At 40.7% G+C, this 22,193-nt stretch overlaps 1 protein-coding gene across 2 annotated transcripts; it reads left to right on the top strand.

The window, feature by feature from the left end:
• Positions 1-597: 597 nt before the first annotated feature.
• RPP30 (ribonuclease P/MRP subunit p30) lies at positions 598-22,193 on the top strand. Of its 2 annotated transcripts, none has more exons than XM_083363220.1 (11): positions 598-699; positions 2,063-2,118; positions 4,018-4,074; positions 6,348-6,422; positions 8,077-8,148; positions 10,458-10,547; positions 10,927-11,043; positions 16,742-16,771; positions 18,383-18,420; positions 19,012-19,091; positions 20,376-22,193. In XM_083363220.1, exons 1-11 carry the CDS (start codon positions 618-620, stop codon positions 20,492-20,494), a joined length of 816 nt encoding a protein of 271 aa, XP_083219346.1. In that variant the 5' UTR covers positions 598-617; the 3' UTR covers positions 20,495-22,193. The 2 variants fall into 2 exon arrangements, with proteins under 2 accessions (XP_083219346.1, XP_083219345.1); XM_083363219.1 differs by having other exon boundaries at positions 20,373-22,193.

Below are 22,193 nucleotides of genomic sequence, written 5' to 3'. Positions count from 1 at the left end.
GAGGGGTGACCTGCAGTTGCTAATACTGACCATGTATTCAATCTCACTTTGAACAACAAATCTCAGACCATAAACCATGGTTAGCACTGGCCTAATATGTGAGGTCCCCTCCCCCTTCTTTTTCTTCTGAAACGTTTTCTTCTGCAAATTCTTGCTGGATGGAGAATTCAGGAACATCTGAAAGCACACTTAGTTTCCTGCAACATTTTGGAGAGTATCAGAAAACGTGGACTTCAGCTCCCACAATTCCCCAGCCAATATTTTGGGAGTTGAAATGCACACATCTTAAGAGTTACCAAGTTTGAGAAACCCTGATTTACTTGTTAAATACAGAGACGCCAGTAAAGACTGAAACAAGCGCCACTTTCCTGAAGATTATACAAATACACAAATCCCATTTTTCTTGTTCCTTTCCCTTTTTTTTAAAAAAAAATACAGCCGTAACTCTGAAAACCGCACGTACGCTGCTTCCTTTCGCGCTCTGCGGAAAAAACGAACGCTAGCCAACTCTGGAAAAGTAAGTTTATGGAAAAACTACATTTCCCAACATGCAAAGCATGTTAAAGGCGTAAGTCTTGTTTTCGTTTTGCTCCTGCGAGTCCCCACGTGGATGGAAGATGGCTGCGTTTGCGGACCTGAATATTCTCTACTTGCCGGAGAAAGAAGCATTGCAGAAATTGGTGGAGGCTGCAGCGCACCGTGAGTTTAGATCGATGCCTTCTATAAAGGCGAGGGCGGCTGGGGTAAGAGGAGACGGCTCCGCTATTTCCGAGTTTAATCGAAATCCGTTAGGTAGCCTAAACTAGAGATTGTGGTTTCCCTTTTGCCATTCAGTCTCACCACCGCGCCTGATTGTGCGAATGTTTTGTGTAGAGTAGGGAAGCCAAGAGGCAAGTTAGCTATGAAGCTCTTGCTTTCAATCCTATAACACGCTGAATAGAAATGACACAAGCATCCCTTTTGGAAGATTGAAACAAGACGAGTAAAGACTCTTGAAATAATGTACTGTATGATGTGAAATGCTTTTGATTATTACCCATTGCTACCTGTTTCCCCATTGTTACTGTTTTCACAGACTGAAGTGAAATGGTTGCATTTCTTCCTTAAAATAATAAATACTCAGGGTGTGCTCAGGGACCATAATCTCACATTTATTTATTTTAAAGATCATTACTACAAAAAGGGGAAATCACGGCTGTAAGATCTGGTGTAAGTTAGGATAGTCTCAGGCATGTCCATTGAATTTGTGAAGATTGGAATATATATAGTAAAAATTTAAGAAAATGCTAGATATAAATGCATCAGAATGATATAACCTAGATTTTGTGTGTGTGTGTGTGTGTATAATATTTTGAAGATTGTGTTAAGAACTATTTTATGTATTTAATTATTTTCATCCTGCCTTTATTATTTTTTATTAATAACTCAAGGCAACTCACAAACTTAATATTTCTTCCTCCTCCTAGTTTTCTCATAACAACTACCCTGGGAAACTGACTGATGCTTAAGGCAGAATTAGAACTCCAGATCTCCCGGGTTTAGCCTGGTGCTTTAACCACCTAGGCCAAACAGTCACACAGTTTTACTTTTAACTTTTTATTCTCATTTGTTGGAATTGATACCTGCATAAAATCAGAACAGAAATATTTGGGGTCGTAAAGAGTCAGGCATAATTTAACAACTGAACAACAGCAACACACCAAGCAAATAATATTGTTCATGGCTCTTTTAGTTAATTACCGACTTGTTCTTGACACTCTGGAAAACAATAGTGAAATTTATCTTAAGCATATTTGGGTCTTCAGATGGAAATAATTTTGTTTACAGTTGTATGTAATTCAGTCCAAAGTCTCAGTTTCTTTTGATATCTGAGAATAAGCAAACTTAATATCTATGTTCATAAATTGTGTATTGCAATTCAGAATAAGACAGAGGAAATCATCTGGTATATACATGGAAAGTAGCACAAGGATAGCTTCCAGCTGCATCAACTTAAATGCTTTTTTTTCTTTTTGAATATCCTGCTTCTCTTGATTAACTGTATTATGTTTTCTTTTTTAAGTTGGCTATTCAGCTGTAGCAATCAATTATGTTGTCAACTATGAAGAAAAGAAAAAAGTAAGTCTTCTATATGAAACATTTATTCTTTATGACCTTATGTGGTTGATGCCTCTGCAGGTTTATAAGAGTGAATTCCTTCTACGAGGATAAAGAGTGCTAGAGCAGAGAGCACACACAACAACAACAACAAAAGTAGTGTAATTTCTGTGCATTAGATTATCAGTTTGCTTTACTTTATTTTACAAAAAAATTGCATCTTCTTTGAATGGTTAGAAAACTGACCAGGCAGACTTTGCTGCGTTTTTATTGATTTATTTCTATTTCATATTTCTTAACCACCCATCTCCCTCAGAGAAGATGGGTTAAGAAACTGGTATTTGTTTTACTGGACAAAAGATGGTGGGATATTTGTGTCTGGGCAATGATAAGTCTTTGTGTGGCAACAAAATGAGTCTGGGGACAGTTGGAATTAGTCTCTGAACCAGGCATGAAAATCTGAGGAAAGAAACAGCCACTTGAATAATTCAATAAGGCGTTCTGAATACAAAGCCCCCATTTCAAAGGATTTGCATGGCCTTACTTTGTATACAGCCTCTGTGCTAGTGTTTTTCAAACTTTGCCATTTTAAAATGTGTGGAATTTCTATGTGTGGAATTCTGGGAATTCAAGCTCACACATTTTAAAGTTGCCATGTTTGAAAAACAGGCTCTATATGAGGTTATCCTTGATAATCAACCATTTGAACATACAATGGACCTTCCCAGAGTTGCCTGTGACCTGTTGCCTAACCCTGCATCAGCCATATGGATTGCATTTGGGGGCGTTTGGCAACTGGCTTGGATTTATAGTAAGCGCATTTTTTGGCTTTTTTTTTAACCTGGTTCCTGGTATTTACTTCTAATTTCTGGCAAAAAACACCCTTTGGGGAAAACGGATTCACTTAACAACTGCAGTGTTTGCTTAATGAATGTGACATTTGTTTAACGAATCCTACAAAAAAAGATCATAAAATCCACCACGGTCATGTGGTATTTGCCACGATTTATTCTGGACTCAATTATGGTTGTTAATTGAGGACAATCTGTACAGAGTCTCTTACATGCACATGTTGTGACAGAATTCACTGTTCTCAGCTAGAGAGGATGAAAGGTGAACTCCAGGACATTCAGAGGACATCAATTTGAAGAAGGGACAGCCAGTTAAGGACTGTCAGAGTATCTGCATCATCTCAGTCCTTAAATCATAAGGTTCCACATAATTTCAAACTGGGATGGCAGCTGGGCTGCATTTTAGGCTTTTAAGAAAAACAAAGTCATATGGTGAGCATGCTTGAATCATCAGCATTTTTTTTCAGTCTTGCTGGCTACAGTGAAAATGTAAGGAAACAGCTGTGTTTTGTAAGATTCCAGAATCATGAATGTTGGTTAGTTGATGCTTATTGTGGGTTGTTACCAGTGCTTTTTTTGTAAAAGAAAAAGGTGCCGGAACTCACACACGTCATAGAACCTGCCTTGCCTACCCTACAAGGTTCCATCCAAAAAAGGTGCCGGAACTCCGTTCTGAGCGTTCTATGAGAAAAAAAGCCCTGGTTGTTACTTTTGTAATATTTTCTTGGATAAGTCCAGTGCATTCATTCCAGGCCTTCACATAATTGTATAGAATTCAACTGTAAAAGAAAATATTTTCTTCTTGCTTATCTGTCCTATAACTGAAGTCTAAACCGATAGTATACTCAACTATTCTGTGGTTTGCAGAATTCATTCATGCAGATCAGCCATTGGTTGACGATGAAAAGAAAGTGTAGACTATAGAAATAGATTTTTGTGTCAGTTGGCTTTTTTGTTGTTTATTTCACAAAGCTCTTTTCAGTATAGCTTTGCTTATCTGTGTCGTTTGTATTTTTCCCCCCTGTTGGTAGATATATTTGTGATTCTTTTTCTTTATATCTGTGTCTAGGAAATTGTCAAGCCAATAACTCCCGCAGAACTGTTTCCATCCTTACCTCTTGTACAGGTATGGCTATATATTTAACACCTTTGTATTCTGAACTGTAGATGTCACCTGGTAGGCTTCATTGAGGCTGTGACATTATTTTGCTTCCTTGAAAGAAATTCCATTGAACTTTCATGCCCAAGAATTATGGTCTGGTCGCGCACAGCCAACAGGTGGAATGAGCTGAATGTGTTTAGAATGTGGAATGTCTTTTTTTAAAAAGTTGCTTAGAGTTGTGGTGATTGAAGTGGTACAGAAGTGTTTGGAATAAATAAATTGCTTTACTTAAAAATCCCTGAAAATCCAACCATCTGAGCAGATCCTAGGTTAGCTGGTTCCCTCTTACGTTGATCATGATTTATCACTTGTTGCTTGTATGTACACTGAGAACTTATGCACTGGAGACAAATTCCTTGTGTGTCCAATCACACTTGGCAATAAAGAATTCTTTCTATTCCTATCCTATCCTATCCTATCCTATCCTATCCTATCCTATCCTATCCTATCCTATCCTAACCTATCCTATTATTAATTTGTATGGAGGTTGTTTTCAAAAAATATATTTCAGTTCTATTTATAGTTGCATGTAGTCCAATCCACTTCACCATTTGATATAGGTTCATTCTGCAGCCTGCATAGTACAGCTGCATAAATTATTTGAAAGGGTTTTTTTTGCCTAGTGTGTGAGCAGAAGGGAAGCATCTTTCCTTGAACAATGAAAGCAACCATAATTTCCAAAAGGATGTGAGCCTTGTAATGGTGTGCGGGAATATCCCTGAGAGGCAGGAGAAAGAGCATTGAGCACCCAACTGACAAGTAAAAGAAATCTCAGCCCACAGAAGGATGGAGGGTGTGAGAAATGTTTCAGAAGGGACCCTCCATATTTCACTGAAAGTAAGCGGAAGGGTGCAGAAACATACTTTCAGTCATTCAAGATTCTTTTAATGCAGGGGTTGGGAACTAGGACCCCTGGGAGCCACAGGAGAAGGCTGAAAGAGGTGCATGCAGCTCCAGAGCTGCAGGTTGCTGACCCCTGCCCTAGGTGAACGTCCATCCTACTGGTGGAAAGCAGCATAATACATTTTAGGCTGTTAGATCAGTTTCGCATAGGTACTAGAGACAGTATTTAGGACATTTTAATTTGAATATAAATTTTATCGCTTTGCTTCTCTGCCAAAATGTCTGCCATCCTCAAGGGAATAACTCTTCTAGAACATTTATTATTACCATAATAATTACTAGGCCTGAAAACCTGGCTCTCTGCTGGTTGGTCTAGGGACCCAATAGGGAAATACCACATTGGAGGTGGTTATTGGACAAATTAGCTGACTCCACCTCCCTACATTGCTTCCTACTCCTTCTCTGCTCATCTTTTTAATTATTGTACCTTTATGGTTTATTTTTATTGTTTCGTTGCTTTGCTATTGTTATTTTTACATTTTGTTTTAATATTTTTTTTCTGTTTTACCATTGTAAGCTGCTCAGAGTAGCCCTACGCGAGATGGGCAGTAAATGGATTAATTAAACAAACAAACAAATAGGCTGTAAATAAATAAATAAATAAATAGGAATGACCATTTAGAACCAGAAATATCTGTGGGTGGGGTTCAAGATGGGAGACAACTGCGTGATTAAACCATAACCCTTTTAACATGTGTGACATAAAATGGGGCGAAGCCACATTGTCAGCATTATCTTGTCCTGTTTGAGCTCTCCTGAAAACACTAATGAGCAGAGCAATTTTAAGGAATCTTAGCTTACACGCGCATATGCACACTTGATCTATTTACTCAATAACAGGAGTGGAAAACAAATTGAAAAGTACAGTAGCAAATGATAATGTGGAAAATGAAACAAAATAAATCCTAAAGTAATTAGAATGTCAAACGCCACCACCCCTGTTAAAAATAACCTACTATAATTGAGTAATACTGATTTACTTGTTTATCAAGTTTATATAGCCTCCTCATCTCACAAATAACTTTGCCTGCAAGCTTAATGGTACCTTCCTAGCTGTGGCCTCGAAACTAATGGAGGTTATAAAGTAGGACAAGAAATTTGTGGAAGGAAGAGAAACTTCATAGAATCGTGTTTGCTTTCAAGGTGGGCTGCCTGGTTAAGAATCTTAGAGGAGACAGGAGGTGCCATGGGTTTTCTGAATTAACAAAAGGGCACATCTCTGTTGTCTCTGTGTAGTTTTGTGCAGGCTCATATTGAGAATAAAGCATCCTTCTTCAATAATGAGTAGGCGTCTTGTTGCCTAGGTTTCTTTTCTCACAGTTTTTTCTTTACAGGGGAAATCCAAGCCAATTAAGATTTTATCAAGGCTGACGCTAGTGGTTTCTGATCCATCCCACTGCAACGTTCTAGTAAGTTTGTAAAGCAGTTTGCAAGCAGCTTTGCTTCACAATCCTTTGTTAATGAAGGGGTGTGAGATATGTCTTGCTGCTTGGCAATAAGAGGGAATGACTGAAGGCTGTTTTCGCTTTCTCATACTGATGAGAAATAAAGGGTAAAATTTAATTTTTTGTTGTTGTTATTGTCATTTTCATTATTACTGTTATTGTTTAAGATTTAATCTTCAAATCAATTCACAATCAGGGACTGGTAAAAACTTAACAGTTCAAGTCCTAACCCAAGGACCTAAGAGCTGTTAAGGTAACATCTGAGTATATAGGCAGTTCCGAATGAGGTTTTGGTGTTTTTTTTGCAGAGTCAGAATATTCAGGTCTGATAAGTTCAGAATGTCCACGTATCTAGGCAACCTTTGGGTTATTGCTCCAAGGGCTCCTATTAACTATTGGTACAACCATTGATTTCTTCCTTCACAATCGCTCAACTTCAATTTGCAGATTGAGGTATTTTGTTATTTTTTCTAGTTGTTTCTGTGCAATAGGTTCATCACCTGGTACTGCACTTCTATTATTATTGTTATTGTTATTATAATCATAGTTCTAGTGCTGCCTCAAATATGAAGGCTGGTTGAGTGACTTTGGCTCAGTATTGTCTCTCAGCCCAACCCACCTCACAGGATTTTTGTTGTGAGGAAAAGAGGATGAGGAAAGAGTATTAGGTATGGTTGCTGCTTGAGTTATTCATAAGAATAATAAAAAGAGGGATAAAAGTCAATAAAATAATGTAAAGAACCTCTAATAGAACTTTGGAAATATTTTTCCATTTAAAACTTGTTAATAACTTTATTTCTCAAAACATTGTTTAGAATAATTAGCTATACTGTATGAATCCTAAGCATTTCAGCTTGTAAGCCGCCCTGAGTCTTCGGAGAAGGGCGGGATATAAATGGAATTAAAATAAATAAATAAATAAATACAGTATTTTCTATGTGCTCACCTAAGATCTAGGAACCTGTAGGTTGGACACGTAAACATTTTCAGTTATTTTTAAAGTCACAAGTAAGACATTTTTTATTTTAATGTATCAAGTATGTTAGTAACATACTCTAAGAAATAATACTTTCGCAAGTATTTAAATAAAAATTATACTGTCACTTTGTGGTGATTTTTTTTGTTCACTTAGCAATTCCATATGTGCAGCTTCTAAGATGAACATAATATCTTCCTCATATAAATTAATTTTTGTTTCATGAATAATCTGTATAATATTTACCATCATCAATTTATCTTTCATCCATATAATGAGTTTAAAAAAACATAGTCCCTAATCTTGGGCTGCTTCATGGTGCTTCAGTAATTTTCTAAACTTTTTTTTATCACAACTTTATTATTTTTTTATAAATAACTCAAGATAGTGAACCATTAGAGATGTTCTGGGTTTATTTTGAGTAATTGAAATTTTGAGTTTTACAAAGAGTCTTTGTTCCATTTGATTGATTTCACACTGCTAGCAACAGCTTTTGATATTGAATGGAACAGCTTATAAATGCAGTCTGTTGTTTGGCCACTGAACTGCTCAGTATTTGTGCAACATAAGCCACAAGCATCCTTCCTTTTTAATCTGATAACAGGTTATATTTTGTTTTGCTTTTTGTTTTTCTATACCCAGAGAGCGACATCCACGAATATCAAATATTATGACATCTTTGCTGTATTCCCTAAGAATGCAAAACTCTTTCACGTAAGTAGAATTTCCCCTGCCATGGGAACTGAGGTGTAAATGACAGGGCACAGGAAGAAGAGAGAGAGAGAGAGAGAGAGAGAGAGAGAGAGAGAGAGAGAGAAAGAAAGAAAGAAAGAAAGAAAGAAAGAAAGAAAGAAAGAAAGAAAGAAAGAAAGCCTTGGGTTACGACCCTAATTGTGGCTGGAGTTTCCACTACTAAGCAAAATGGTTGTTAAGCAAAACCTCACATGGCTGCTTCTGGAGGTGACTCTAGCACTGACAGGGCCTATCGGGCCCAACTCTTCTTGCAGGGCCTAGCAAAGGGCTAGCAGCTTCCACCATGAATTGCATAGCTTATGTTGGGCTTCCAGGAAGCCCTCGTCCTTCCACTTCCTCCAGCTTTGCCGCCACCCCAAATAGCACCCCTCATACAGTCACCACCTTTAGCCAGGGAGCTGCTGTCTCCATCCAATTGCGCGCTCTGTGGTCTGTAAGTCTTGCGCTGGCATCAGAAAATGGGGCTCCTCTGCTTATACCGCCACCCTGCCTTCACCCACTCTGTCCTGCTGCTGCTTCTCTGACCGGCCATGATAAGGCTTTGCTACCTTGCTGTGCTTGCTTTGTACGTTCTAGGGCTGCACCCTCACCCATTGCCTGGATCCCAGTGCTGCAGTAGGAGGAAGAAGACAGCAAAGGTCATCTGGGGGTGGTGGAGTGCAGGGTGTCCAAAAGGCAGAGATGGGGAGAAAGTAGGTGGTAGTTTGCCCGAGGCAGGAGAACATGTTTGGGCTGCGGTGACCAGTCATTAAAGCAGGGCTGGTCACCAACTGCCCAAAGTTTGATCACCTGACTGTCACCGGATGCTGCAATGGCCAGAACTTCAAAAACCATTCATAACTTACCATTTGTTCACCTCTGTACAAATACCTGTATCTATGGCTATTTCTTCAGTTGGAAAAACCAGCATCCATGGGGACCTTGTTTGCAAGTCACCTATTGGGTTCCAAGGCCTTGTCCTTAGAGTGGTATGAAGTTCTCTAGAATGCTGCCAAATTATTCCTTGAAGGAAATGTTTGGATTTCTAGATAGCATAGAGGGGTTGTTAAATTTTTTAAAAACATGCACAAACTCAAACACTCTCTCTCTCCCTCTCTCTCTCTCTCTCTCTCTCTCTCTCTCTCTCTCTCTCTCTCTCTCTCTCTCTCTCTCTCTCTCTCACACACACACACACACACACACACACACACACACACACACCAGCTGTCTTCTGGGAGAGTTATCACAAATCAGCCAGGAAGTTGGGGCTTTTGCATAGGATCTAGAACTGACATTCCACTGTTCAGCAGATGGCGCTCTTGCTTTGGTTATGGAGACTGAAAATGGTCATTTAACTATCCTAATAGTACTAAATGATCTTTTCCTTTCTTTATGCTAAACCCATTGTTTATATTTCTGCAGGATATGGAAAAAAAATCAGGGCCTTTGTCCAAAGAAAAAAAGCTTTCGTAGCATATCTGACCTTGGTGAACATTGGGTTACAGATTTGATTTTAGTGGGAGCTTTTTACTATTTCTAAGAACACTTTCTGAAGATTGGCTCTGTTTGCTTACTTTTTCTGTGCTGTGATTTTTAAAATTACCTCTTTTTGAAGAACGATGCTGATAAAATGTCAGAGAATGGCAAAATGTATGTGGCAATCTACTTATAAAGGGAACCAAGAAAGATTTTTCAATTGTACCTAACGACAGCAGCCACTGAAAATATATTTTCCATAAATTAGATTGCTGGAAAGGATTTTCGTATCAGGTTACTTGTGAACTAGGTCCTATCACTGGGCTAATTTATGGGCTAATCCTGTGGGCAGAAGTACAATGATCTACCGTTTTTTTAGTAGATTGAACCTTGCCTGCACAGGAATGTAGAGGTGGAAGTATCACAAAAGTCAAAGACGAGCTGAATCAGGTTGGGTGTGGCTGGCAAGCTGATGGAAGTTGGATGGTTTACAGCAGGGGTCTTCAAACTTGGCCCTTTTATGACTTGTGGACTTCAACTCCCAGAATTCCTCAGCCAGGCACACTGGCTGAGGAATTCTGGGAGTTGAAGTCCACAAGTCATAAAAGGGCCACGTTTGAAGACCCCTGGTTTACAGCCTGTTTTGCAGTAAAAGATTTGAGACTCCAACTTTGTGGAATAATAACTTGCTCTTTGAATATAATCCTGCTAAATATTGCACTGATCCTATTGGAAACGCAGTTATCATTTCTGCATGGAACAATTTCTTCTGAAGTGATATTGTCTGACCATATGCTTTCGTAATGATAATTTAGGTGGCATGCACAACCTTAGATGTAGACTTGGTGTGTGTTGATGTGACAGAAAAGCTGCCCTTCTTCATCAAGAGACCATCTGTCAATGTGGTAAGGGGGTTCTTTAATAAGTGTCTTGACATTTCTCTCTCCTGGTTATGAAGTGAATGGAAACTTAACACATGACACGCTGCTTTCACATGTAACAGTAAACCTTGTTGCGATTTAATCAGATTCAACATGTTAAATTCAGCACTACGCCTTGGAATGAATTGCATGGTATTTTCAACAGCTAATTTCATTTAGTAGCCAGGACTTGTTGTAGCTTACAAATTCTGGCTTGGGTTTTTTTTGGTGACTTGTTATCCAGGTTACTGGAACCAGTCTGGTGTCATGTTTACAGCAATTACTTCATACCAGGGGCTGTCTCTTTCTTCCCTTCCCATCCCCATTTAATTCAGCTTACGATTACTTATTTTATCTTGTAAAGGCAATAGAGCGAGGGATCTACTTCGAACTTATTTACGTTCCTGCCATCAAAGACTCCACAATGCGACGGTACACGATCTCGAATGCCTTCAGCCTGATGCAGATCTGCCGTGGAAAGGTGAGATTAAAAAAAACAAGGTGTGTTTGCCCCATGTTTTCCATTACTGGAGTTTCCAATTATTTGGTTTGAATTAACGTAATGTAAAGGGACACGGTGGCTCAGTGGGTTAGGACGCTGACCTTGCCGATCAGAAGGTCAGCAGTTTGGCGGGTCGAATCCCGAGTGCCGCGTAACAGAGTGAGCGCCTGTTACTCGTCCCAGCTTCTGCCAACCTAGCAGTTCGAAAGCATGTAAAAATGCAAGTAGAAAAATAGGGACCACTACGGTGGGAAGGTAACAGCGTTCCGTGCGCCTTTGGCGTCTAGTCATGCCGGCCACATGACCACGGAGACGTCCTCGGACAAGCGCTGGCTCTTCGGCTTTGAAACGGAGATGAGCACCGGCCCCTAGAGTCGGAAACGACTAGCACGCATGTGCGGGGGAACCTTTACCTTTACCTTAACGTAATGTAACTTAGGGGGTTGGGAGTGGGAGGCACCATTTTACGGTGGTTCTCCTCCTATCTCCTGGGCCTTTCGCAGTCGGTGTTGACGGGAGGGCAGAGATCCGCCCCGAGGGCTCTCATTTGTGGAGTTCCTCAGGGGTCGGTTCTCTCGCCCCTCCTGTTCAACATCTATATGAAGCCGCTGGGTGAGATCATTCGTGGTTTCGGGGTGGGGTATCAGTATGCTGATGATACCCAACTTTTTCTTTCCACCCCGAACCAACCCAGCGATGCCCTCGCCATGATGTCCCGTTGCCTGGAGGCGGTCCAGCTCTGGATGGGGAGAAACAGGCTTTGTCTCAATCCCGCCAAGACTGAGTGGCTGTGCATATCGGCATCTCGGGTCAACCAGACTATTCCATCTCTAACGATGGGGGGTGAGGTGTTACCCCCCATTGATAGGGCTTGCAACTTGGGCGTGCTCCTGGATTCACGACTCAATTTTGAAGACCATATAGGAGCCGTGACCAGGGGGGCTTTTGCCCAGGTTCGCCTGGTGCGCCAGTTGCGACCCTATCTGGACCGAGATGCCCTACGCACAGTCACTCATGCGCTCATGACCTCCCGTTTAGACTACTGCAACGCTCTCTACATGGGGCTGCCCTTGAGGACCACTCGGAGGCTTCAGCTGGTGCAGAATGCGGCCGCGCGAGTTGTGATGGGGGTTTCCCGATACTCCCATATAACACCTCTACTCCGCGAGCTGCATTGGCTCCCGGTTGCCCTCCGGGTGAGATTCAAGGTGCTGGTGATGACCTATAAAGCCCTAAATGGCTTGGGTCCGGGATATCTGAGGGAACACCTGCTGCCGGCATCAAGTTCCCTTTGTCCAGTGCGCTCCCACAGGGAGGGTCTTCTCAGGGTGCCACCGGTAAGAGATTGCCGGCGGATGACACCCAGGTATAGGGCCTTCTCAGTGGGTGCGCCTGCCCTTTGGAACCAGCTGCCAGTGGAGCTTAGGACTGCCCCCGACCTCCGTTCATTCCGCCGGGACCTGAAGACCTGGCTCTTCGAGCTCTCTGGCCCAGGCTGAGAATTCTAATTTTAGCTTTAATCTTAATTTTAACTGGGGTTTTATTTATGCAGGGACGAATATAATTTTTTTAATCTGTTTTTAACTTTTGTATCTTTGTTTTTTAATCACCCTGTAAACCGCCCCGAGTCCTTCGGGAAAGGGCGGTATATAAATAAATAAATAACTTGCGTACCCCTATATGTTTTGGAACGGCAAAGGGTGCAAAGGTGGGGATTTGGAAAAAGTCAGAAGGGCAGCCAGGCCACGGGGCCAAAGCCTCAACTATTCTAACGTGTTGGCACATGTACAAAGGGGTGGGGCTTTGATCATGAAGTTGCAGCCACTGTTGTAACTTTTTTGATGTCCTACTACCCTGTAGATGTCCCTGCTACAGCAAAGATAATAAATGATTCATCAGCAACCATCTGTTCAATACGTCCAATTAATCTGTGTCAAGCAAAGAGGAGAACAATTTGTCTCTTATTGCTTTGTACCTGAAAATCTAGCAAAACCCTGAAGGAAATCAAATGTCTATCGAAAGTCTCAGTCATCCGTGTCATGGTTGTCCAAATGGCAACTGGTCTTTCTTGGTTTTTTCCCCTGAAAACGTTTCACTCCTCATCTAAGATGCTTCTTCAGTTCTGAAGTTGTCTTTGGGAAAAGCACCTTTGGGAAGGAAATCAAAGAAAAATATCTAATTAGTGAGCTGGGTATAGGACCTTTTGGTCAAAGACAAGGTGCTGAGGCAGCCTTGAGCACTTGCTACAGGAAAAAATGGGGGGGTTGGGGTTGCGATTAGTGCCTATGCTTGTATAGTTATGGGCATGCCCCTGATCTCCCCAGGAGTGCTGCTACAAATTTCTGGAAAAGGAATAGAGAATTTGTTTTTCGTTCAAGAAAATTGCCCTGATTTCCTCCCCTGGTGCCAGAATGAATTGCCAACGCTTTACTTAATTATCATGCTTAAAGGTAAAGGTTCCCCCACACATGCGTGCTAGTCGTTTCCAACTCTAGGGGCCGGTGCTCATGTCCGTTTCAAAGCCGAAGAGCCGGCGCTTGTCCGAGGACGTCTCCATGGTCATGTGGCCTGCATGACTAGACGCCAAAGGTGCACAGAACGCTGTTACCTTCCCACCGTAGTAGTCCCTATTTTTCTACTTACATTTTTATGTGCTTTCGAACTGCTAGGTTGGCAGAAGCTGGGATGAGTAACAGGCACTCACTCTGTTACACGGCACTCGGGATTCGACCCACCAAACTGCTGATCTTCTGATCGACAAGCTCAGCATCCTAACCCACTGAGCCATCGCGTCCCTCTAATTATGTTTACACATACACAATTAACAAGACAATCTTTACTCTTAAAGAAAAATTAAAAATACAAACTGAGAAAGGGAAAAAAACCCTACCTTATATTTTATATGGTATATTTTATATATATTATATGATAGACTCACCAGCACTTTACTGTTGTTACTGAAACCTCAGGACAAAGTTTCACAACTCCCTGGATCCCACGTGGCTCCCCAAAAGCTCTCTACAAATTGCTGCTGGATTAAAAATTCTTACGGGGAGAAAGAGAAACTTCTGAAATGCTTGAGGAGTAATCTCATTTATGGCATTGTTTTAATTTAACATTGAGTTTTATTTAATGGGATGGCTTACCCAATTTAGGTTTTGTAATTTCTTTTAATGAAATGGACACAGTGTAGGAAAATAAATAGAGTAGAATTAGAATAGAGTAGAATAATAACAATAACAATAATAATAATATAATAATATACAAACAATAATAATAATAAGTTGGAAGGGATCTTGGAGGTCATCTAGTGCAACCCCCTGCTAAGGCAGGAAACCCTATACCATTTCAGACAAATGGCTGTCCAGTCTCTTCTTAAAAACTTCCAGTGTTGGAGCAGTCACCACTTCTGGAGGCAGGCTGTTCCACTGGTTAGTTGTTCTAACTGTCAGGAAGTTTCTCCTTAGTTCTAGGTTGCTTCTCTCCTTGACTAGTTTCCATCCATTGCTTCTTGTCCTGCTTTCAGGTGCTTTGGAGAATAGCTTGACTCCCTCTTCTTTGTGGCAGCCCGAGATATTGGAACACTGCTATCATGTCACCCCTTACCCTTCTCTTCATTAAACTACACATACCCAATTCCAGCAACCGTTTCCTATATGTTTTAGCTTCCAGTCCCCCAATCATCTTTGTTGCTCTTCTCTGTACTCTTTCTAGAGTCTCAACATCTTTTTTACATCGTGGTGACCAAAACTGGATGCAGTATTCCAGGTGTGGCCTTATCAAGGCATTGTAAAGTGGTATTAGTACTTCACGTGATCTTGATTCTATCCCTCTGTTAATGCAGCCTAGCACTGTATTGGCTTTTTTGGCAGCTGCAGCACACTGCTGGCTCATATTGAAGTGATTGTCCACTAGGACTCTGAGATTCCTCTCACAGTTACTACTATTGAGCAAGGTACCACCTATACTATACCTGTGCGTTTGATTTTTCCTGCCTAAATGTAGAACCTTACTTTTTTCACCATTGAATTTCATTTTGTTAGTTAGCGCCCAGTGTTCGAGTCTGTCCAGATCCTCCTGTATCTTAAGCCTGTCTTCTGGAGTATTGGCTATTCCTGCCAGCTTGATGTCGTCTGCAAATTTGATGAGTTCCCCATCTATCCCCTCATCCAAATCGTTAATGAAGATGTTGAAGAGCACTGGGCCCAGAACAGAGCCCTGGGGCACACTTCCTTCCATGTAGATGCAGTTCCATTGAGGACCACAAGCTGAGTACGGCCTGTCAGCCAGCTATGAATCCATCGGGTGGTGATGCTGTCTAACCCACATTTTTCTATCTTATCAAGTAGTAGGTTGTGATCTACTTTATCAAATGCCTTACTGAAGTCCAAGAAAATTATATCTACAGCGTTCCTCTGGTCCACTAATTTTGTCACTTGGTCAAAGAATGCAATAAGATTTGTCTGGCATGATCTGTTTTTGACAAACCCATGATGGCTTTTAGTGATGACTTTGTTTGCCTCTAGGTGTTCACTGATTTGTTGTTTGATTGTCTTTTCCAGAATCTTCCCAGGTATTGAGGTCAGGCTGATAGGTCTGTAGTTTCCTGGATCTGTTTTTTCCCTTTTTTGAAGATGGGAACTACATCAGCTCTCTTCCAGTCCTCTGGTAGTTCCCCAGTGCTCCAGGATCTTTGAAAAATATAGTTCAGTGGTTCTGAGATCACGTCTGCCAGTTCCTTGAGAACCTTGGGGTGTAATCCATCTGGTCCTGGTGATTTGAACTCGTCTAGGCTGGACAGGTGCTCACTTACCATTTTCTTGCCTATCTTAACTTACGTTTCTATTCTGTTTTTTATGGCACTGTGTTCGGTAGGTTGGACTGTTTTTTCCCTTTGTGTAAAGACAGATGCAAAAAACAAGTTAAATAGTTCTGCTTTCTCTCTGTTGCTTGTCATCTTCTTGCCACTTTCCCCCACTAATGGACCAATCATTTCCTTAAATTTTTTCTTGTTTTTTACATGTTGAAAGAAGCTTTTTTGTTATTTTTGACTTTGGTCGCAAGCCTTAATTCAATAGAAAACAAAAAAAGAGGGACAAAGAGCAATTTGGAGGTATTTAACCATGTAACAAACACTTGTGTGTGTTTTAAGTGTTATACGAATGTAAACATGCAATGACATTTAATATCCACTTTGATTTGGCCTTGGAAGCTGCCACTCCACTCAAAAGCTTGATGTATTTATTTTCTTCCACCCAGAATACGCACACACATTAACCCCTTTTAAAGACTGATGTTTGCGTCTGCTTTCACCCTTTTACCTTGTGCTCTGTCTTCTAGATTTAAGCTTGATGGCAAGGAATGTCCCTCCCTTCCTCCCTCCCTCCCTCCCTCCCTCCCTCCCTCCCTCCCTCCCTTCCTTCCCATTAAAGTAAGTATTAAATATATGAAGAAAAGGAACCTTCAGTGAGAGAAGAAAACAGATTTTTTTTCTTTTTATTCTCCAGTTAATTTCACACAGGAAGGGCAGTGTTTTAGCTTTTGTCCTCCAAAAAGAACACCCTGACATTTGCTCCAATGGGAACATTCTTTGAGAATGTGGTGTTCTGGCAGTTTGGCCCAATTATGTGGATTCAGTGCCTGAAATAAATAACTCTTGCATTGTGTTCTTTCCTAGAATATCATTCTGTCCAGTGGAGCTGAAAAGGTAAGGATCGGTTTAGGTGTCACTCTGATTCTTTAAAGATCAGCAGTTGTTTGAATGGATGCTTCTTCTCTTTAAAGCAGCCGATATTTGACTCAGCCAATCCGTATCTGATTTTCTGTGGCTCATTCAGATGCCCTTCCATCACAAAGTCAAGGGATCCTCTTGTACCTTCTAGCTCATAATTACACTTTCATTCAGTGGCGTGTCAAAAACTTCACTGAGACTGGGAGAGGTTGGCCATAAATCCATAAATACTGACTCAGTGTAGACATGAAAGAAATCGGAGAAGAATATGGTGACCACTTGCCGAACATCAGTTATATTTAATATTAAATCCCTGTGGCCAGAGAAGGAACTAATCAAATGAGTCAGTTAGCCAGGTTTTCTGATCACTCTTTCCCATCATCACACTCCAGCCCAGGCAGGGGTGTCAAAGAATACAAGATGATGATCATGGCAGCACATTTTAAAGGACTGCCTCTTTGGGATGTGTTTGCATTGACGTAACCACCATTTTGACTTTGTGACACACACACATATGCCCCCCCCACAAAGATCACTGCATCCATTTGGCTTGATGGGAGGAGTATAAACGCAAATGGAGGGCAGATAAGCGTGCCTGTGTGCCTGCCTTCTCCAGCGGCTAATGCAGCATCCAGCCTTTGACATCCGGAATTGCATTATTAGTGAAGACAGGACAAAATACTTGCTTTTAAAGAGAATCCCATGACATGCACAAGAAAAATAGGAGAGAGCAGGTGCCTGTACTTGAGTTGGAGGAAAGAGAAGAGAGATTGTGATGGGGAAAGCTGAGCCTTTTCATTCATTACTTTATTTAACATAAGATATTGGCACCATGAAAGCCAGGAGTCTACAATGTAATTACAGAGTAGTAGTTTGGCTGTCTAAGGATGTTAGTTCGTTCAGTTCACGCACATGCACTATCCTGGGTGTACCACAGGGGGCGAACTAGTTCAGCACACGGAGTAGCTAGCAGTGTTCTTCATCATCCAGGATGTTTTCTCTGCTGGTTTTTGCCTTGCATTCGGGCCAGTCCGGCATCGGTTGCTTTCTTGCTTCCACCGTTTAGTCCCACCAGAGTGGTACTATTTATTTACTTACACGTGCATGCTTTTGAACTGCTAGGTTGGCAGAAGCTGAGGGAAGTGTTGGGAGCTCACGCCGTCACACAATACTAGGGCTCAAACTTCCGGAATGCAGAGAACTTACCTTTTCCATCTGATAAAACCAGTGTCTTTAAGCCAATGAGACATCGCACCTCTAAAATTAAGCCTGCACATGTGATATTTCACTGTCCATGGCTTTGGAAACATACATTCTCTTCTATTACACCTACTTCACAAAAATTGAATACATCTTTCTCTGGGAGAAAGCTGCTGTTATTACATAAAATCTTGACCATTTAAGTGGTAATTACACGATACAACTTGTCTCCATCAGAATTGATAAACTGTTGATGTTTGGAGGAAGTAGGCTGCTTTTGTATGGTCCAAGTATTGACCCTCGGAATGCAGTGCTTTAATTTTCAAGTATGCAATTGCAATTTATGCTCTGCATCTGTATTTATCTCTCCCCCCCCTTCTGTTGTAGCCTATCCAATTGCGAAGTCCATATGATGTGGCTAATTTGTATCCTTTTAAAATGGATTGATAAAGCCTTGAACTGTTAAAGACGCTATGATGCTTATCTGAAAAAGGAACAATCAGCCCTAGATTGCTGGTGAATAGCGTCTCTTCCTTGAGAGACGTAAAAGATTTGGAAAGGAAATGGCATACAAAACACGGCCAGCAATATACTAGACTACGGTATTACTCATACATCAGCAAAACAGGCTAGAAAAAAAGCAGAATCTGCCTTGGTTTGAACAATTGAAACTGGAGAGGTTTGACCCTAAGTGTGTAAGTACTGACTCAGTTTAGAATGAAAAAGAATCGGGGAAATAAAACCTGGATTTGCTGCCAGGTATCAGATATATTTAATATTGAATGCCTGTGGCGAGAAAAGGACATAATAAGATGACTCATTCCATTGGCCAAGATTACCTATCTCGCTTTTTTCCACACCCTCGTATTCCAGCACCGGTATGTAGGCAGGTAAGAGAGCGTACGTGTATAAATCTTGGGAGTTCTTTCTTTACTCTGAATTGCATTTGCTGTTGTCCATTGATGAAAAGCATGTTTATCGTATGAGACCTGAAGAATCCTTAATGAAAGTGGCAGAGGTTGGTTGTTTGGCCTTTCAGAAAGCAACAGCAAGGCAACTGTTTCGACCAACAGCCGAGCCGTCCTTCTTCATGGAGGTGAGTCCAAACAGCGATGGACTTTTGTACAGATAGTCCTTGACTTATGACCACAATTGAGCCTACAATTTCTGTTGCTAAATGAGACAGCTGTTAAGTGAATTTTGCCCTATTTTATGACCCTTTGGGCCACAGTTGTTAAGTGAATCACTGCAGTTAAGTTAGTAACACAGTTGTTAAGTGAATCTGGCTTCCACATTGTCTTTGCTTGTCAGAAGATTGCAAAAGGTGATCATCACATGACCCAAGGATACTGCAACTGTCATAAATATGAATCAGTTGCCCAAGCGGGCTGAAATGGTCTTAAGTGTGAAAAATGATCATAAGTCACTTTTCCCAGTGCCGTTGTAACCTTGGATGGTCACTTAATGACTAAGTCAAGGGCTACCTGTATTGTAAGATTAGTGCATTACCAATATTGACAAAGGTATAATGCAAAGAAGTGATAAGTATTTCCCTTATTTGTTCCACCCCTGACCTCCCATCATCATCACCATTATTATTATTATTATTATTATTATTATTATTATTATTATTATTATTATTATTATTAATATCATCATCATCATTATCATCATCTGTAATTACTGGAGGAAAAAACATATAAGGTAATTTTATATTGTTGGTTTTCAATTGTTATTTTATTTCATTATGATTTGTTTGCTTTATATGGTCTTTGATTACAATAAACTTGTATTTATCTGCATTTGCAGGATTCCAGGTTGAAAAAGGTTGTCCTTTGCTATTATTCAGAACAGGCATTTGATTTGTAAGCATCTTCTTGGATGAACTATAGTCCTTCACCATGTAACTTGTAGATAACCAAGAAGATAGTGGAGTGATTTGTACCAAGTTAGTTTCTGGGGCAACTGTACAGTTAGGATGTGATAATCTACCCTGGCCCACAATTTCTATTTTAGGGCTGGCTTATATGGGGAAGAGAACTACCAACCTGGATTCATTATGGCTTGATGCCACACAATTGCATGTGATACTCAACTTTCTTTTCACCTACATCAGAATGCTATTTGGCCCCATAATACTGCAATAGGTAATTCAATTCCATGTTGCATTAGCTAAATCAGGGGTAGGCAACCTTGGCTCTTTTATGACTTGTGGACTTCAACTCCCAGAATTCTGGGAGTTGAAGTCCACGAGTCATAAAAGAGCCAAGGTTGCCTACCCCTGGGCTAGATTGTCTGCAGTAGAACAGGTTCTTATATCATGCATACAATCATAAGTTTCTGTTGTTGTAGTTTGTGAAACATTCTTTAATTTCAGAAGCCAGGAAGACTGCCTCTGGAGTGGTGTATACAGTGAAGAAACCTCAAACTCCAGAAGAAAAAGTTGATGATGATGATGATGATGCTCCACTTAGTAAAAAAGCCAAGACAGATTTGTGAAGTACAAATTTACCTCTCTTAACATCCAACATCTGACCAAACCTCCATGCTGTCGTACCTTAGGATGGCTAACGAAGAGGAAGAATCCTTACCACTTAAATTGAGACATAAGTATATACCTAGGTGAACTCTCTGTATGGACCTTAGAAGCAATATATGATGCTCCTTGAATATTATCCAGTGAAAAATGGCAATATAACTCTTGAAAGAAATGGGAGGACATGTGTATAGCTGTGCTGTCTTTTATAATAATTATATAGTATCTTATCAAATATGACTTTTACTATCCAGCTGCCCACTCTAATGATCAAAACAAGAATTGACATTCTATATATGTAACCTAGATTTTTAAAAATTGTGTTGGCTTTTATTAATCTGGCTACATATGCATGCTGAAAATCATTACAATACTGTGATTTCATCACAAGATTATAATAATGTTACTAGAGTTCCACATTTGAGTTCCTGATTACAGAGTTATTAATGCAGCCTACTGCTTGTAACCATCTGAAGAAATTGCAGCCTTAATTACGAGCAAAATTTCTACCAGTTTACTCATAGCTGAACAGTGGAGCATCCAGATAATTTGTGCAATTTAACTATCCTGGGTTGAGAAATAACCTTGTCTTGCCAGCTGTGGTATGAGACGAAATGAGGTAGGGTCAGAGACGGTGTGTACTTGTCTGAAACAAGGCAATAAATGTGTAATATAGTACATGTTTGTAAGACTTGTTTGCCCATTTCCATCTCATCCTGTCCATTTCCAATTACCATTTCTAATGGCTTTATCACTTCTTAGCAAGGTGACAATAAAGCAGTGTTCTAGAAGCTCCTAAAGGATTACACTAAATGGAGAACCTTAAGTAGATGTCACAGTAGCAGTTCTGTTTCGAGAATGGTTGGGTAGAAGGAAGATACTCTTGCTCAGCATATCAGGAAATCAAAACTTGGGATAGAAGGTTCAGCACCCCAATATCTCCTGCAGCCCCTCTGCTCTAAATTGCTCCTTCGCCTTTCTGCTGTCTACCTGATCAGAACATCACAGGTAATCTATAGCACAAAGATTGTGCTGTTGTCATGTTATTAGACCTTGACAACAAGCTTGTGGAACATGTGGAGCAGTTGTTCAGGATTCATGTGAGGCTATTGGGTGGGTCTAGCCCTGAAACCAGGCATCTCGGTAGTAATCACAATGTTGACCTAGTGGCTTGCAACTTGATTTCATGTCTCCCGTTTCCAAAACATTTCAGGTAAATGTTGAGGTTAATCCATAAAATTTGAATTAGGGCTTTAATTGTGCTCTTTTCTTTTGGGCGGTGGCTCAGTGGGTTAGGACACTGAGCTTGTCGATCAGAAGGTCGGCAGTTTGGCAGGTCAAATCCCGAGTACCACATAACAGAGTGAGCACCTGTTACTCGTCCTAGCTTCTGCCAACCTAGCAGTTTGAAAACACGTAAAAAATGCAAGTAGAAAAATAGGGAACACTATGGTGGGAAGGTAACAGTGTTCCGTGCGCCTTTGGCGTCTAGTCATGCTGGCCACATGACCACGGAGACGTCCTCAGACAAGCACTGGCTCTTCGGCTTTGAAACGGAGATGAGCACTGACCCCTAGAGTTGGAAACGACTAGCACGCATGTCCAGGGGAACCTTTACCTTTTTATGTCACATAACATGCTGAAGAATTAGAATTAGAATTA

This window comes from Vipera ursinii, assembly GCF_947247035.1.
Source record: "Vipera ursinii genome assembly, chromosome: 5".
Lineage (NCBI taxonomy): Eukaryota > Metazoa > Chordata > Lepidosauria > Squamata > Viperidae > Vipera > Vipera ursinii.
Note: the sequence above shows the minus strand (reverse complement) of the source record. Positions and strands in the feature narration are given on the sequence as shown.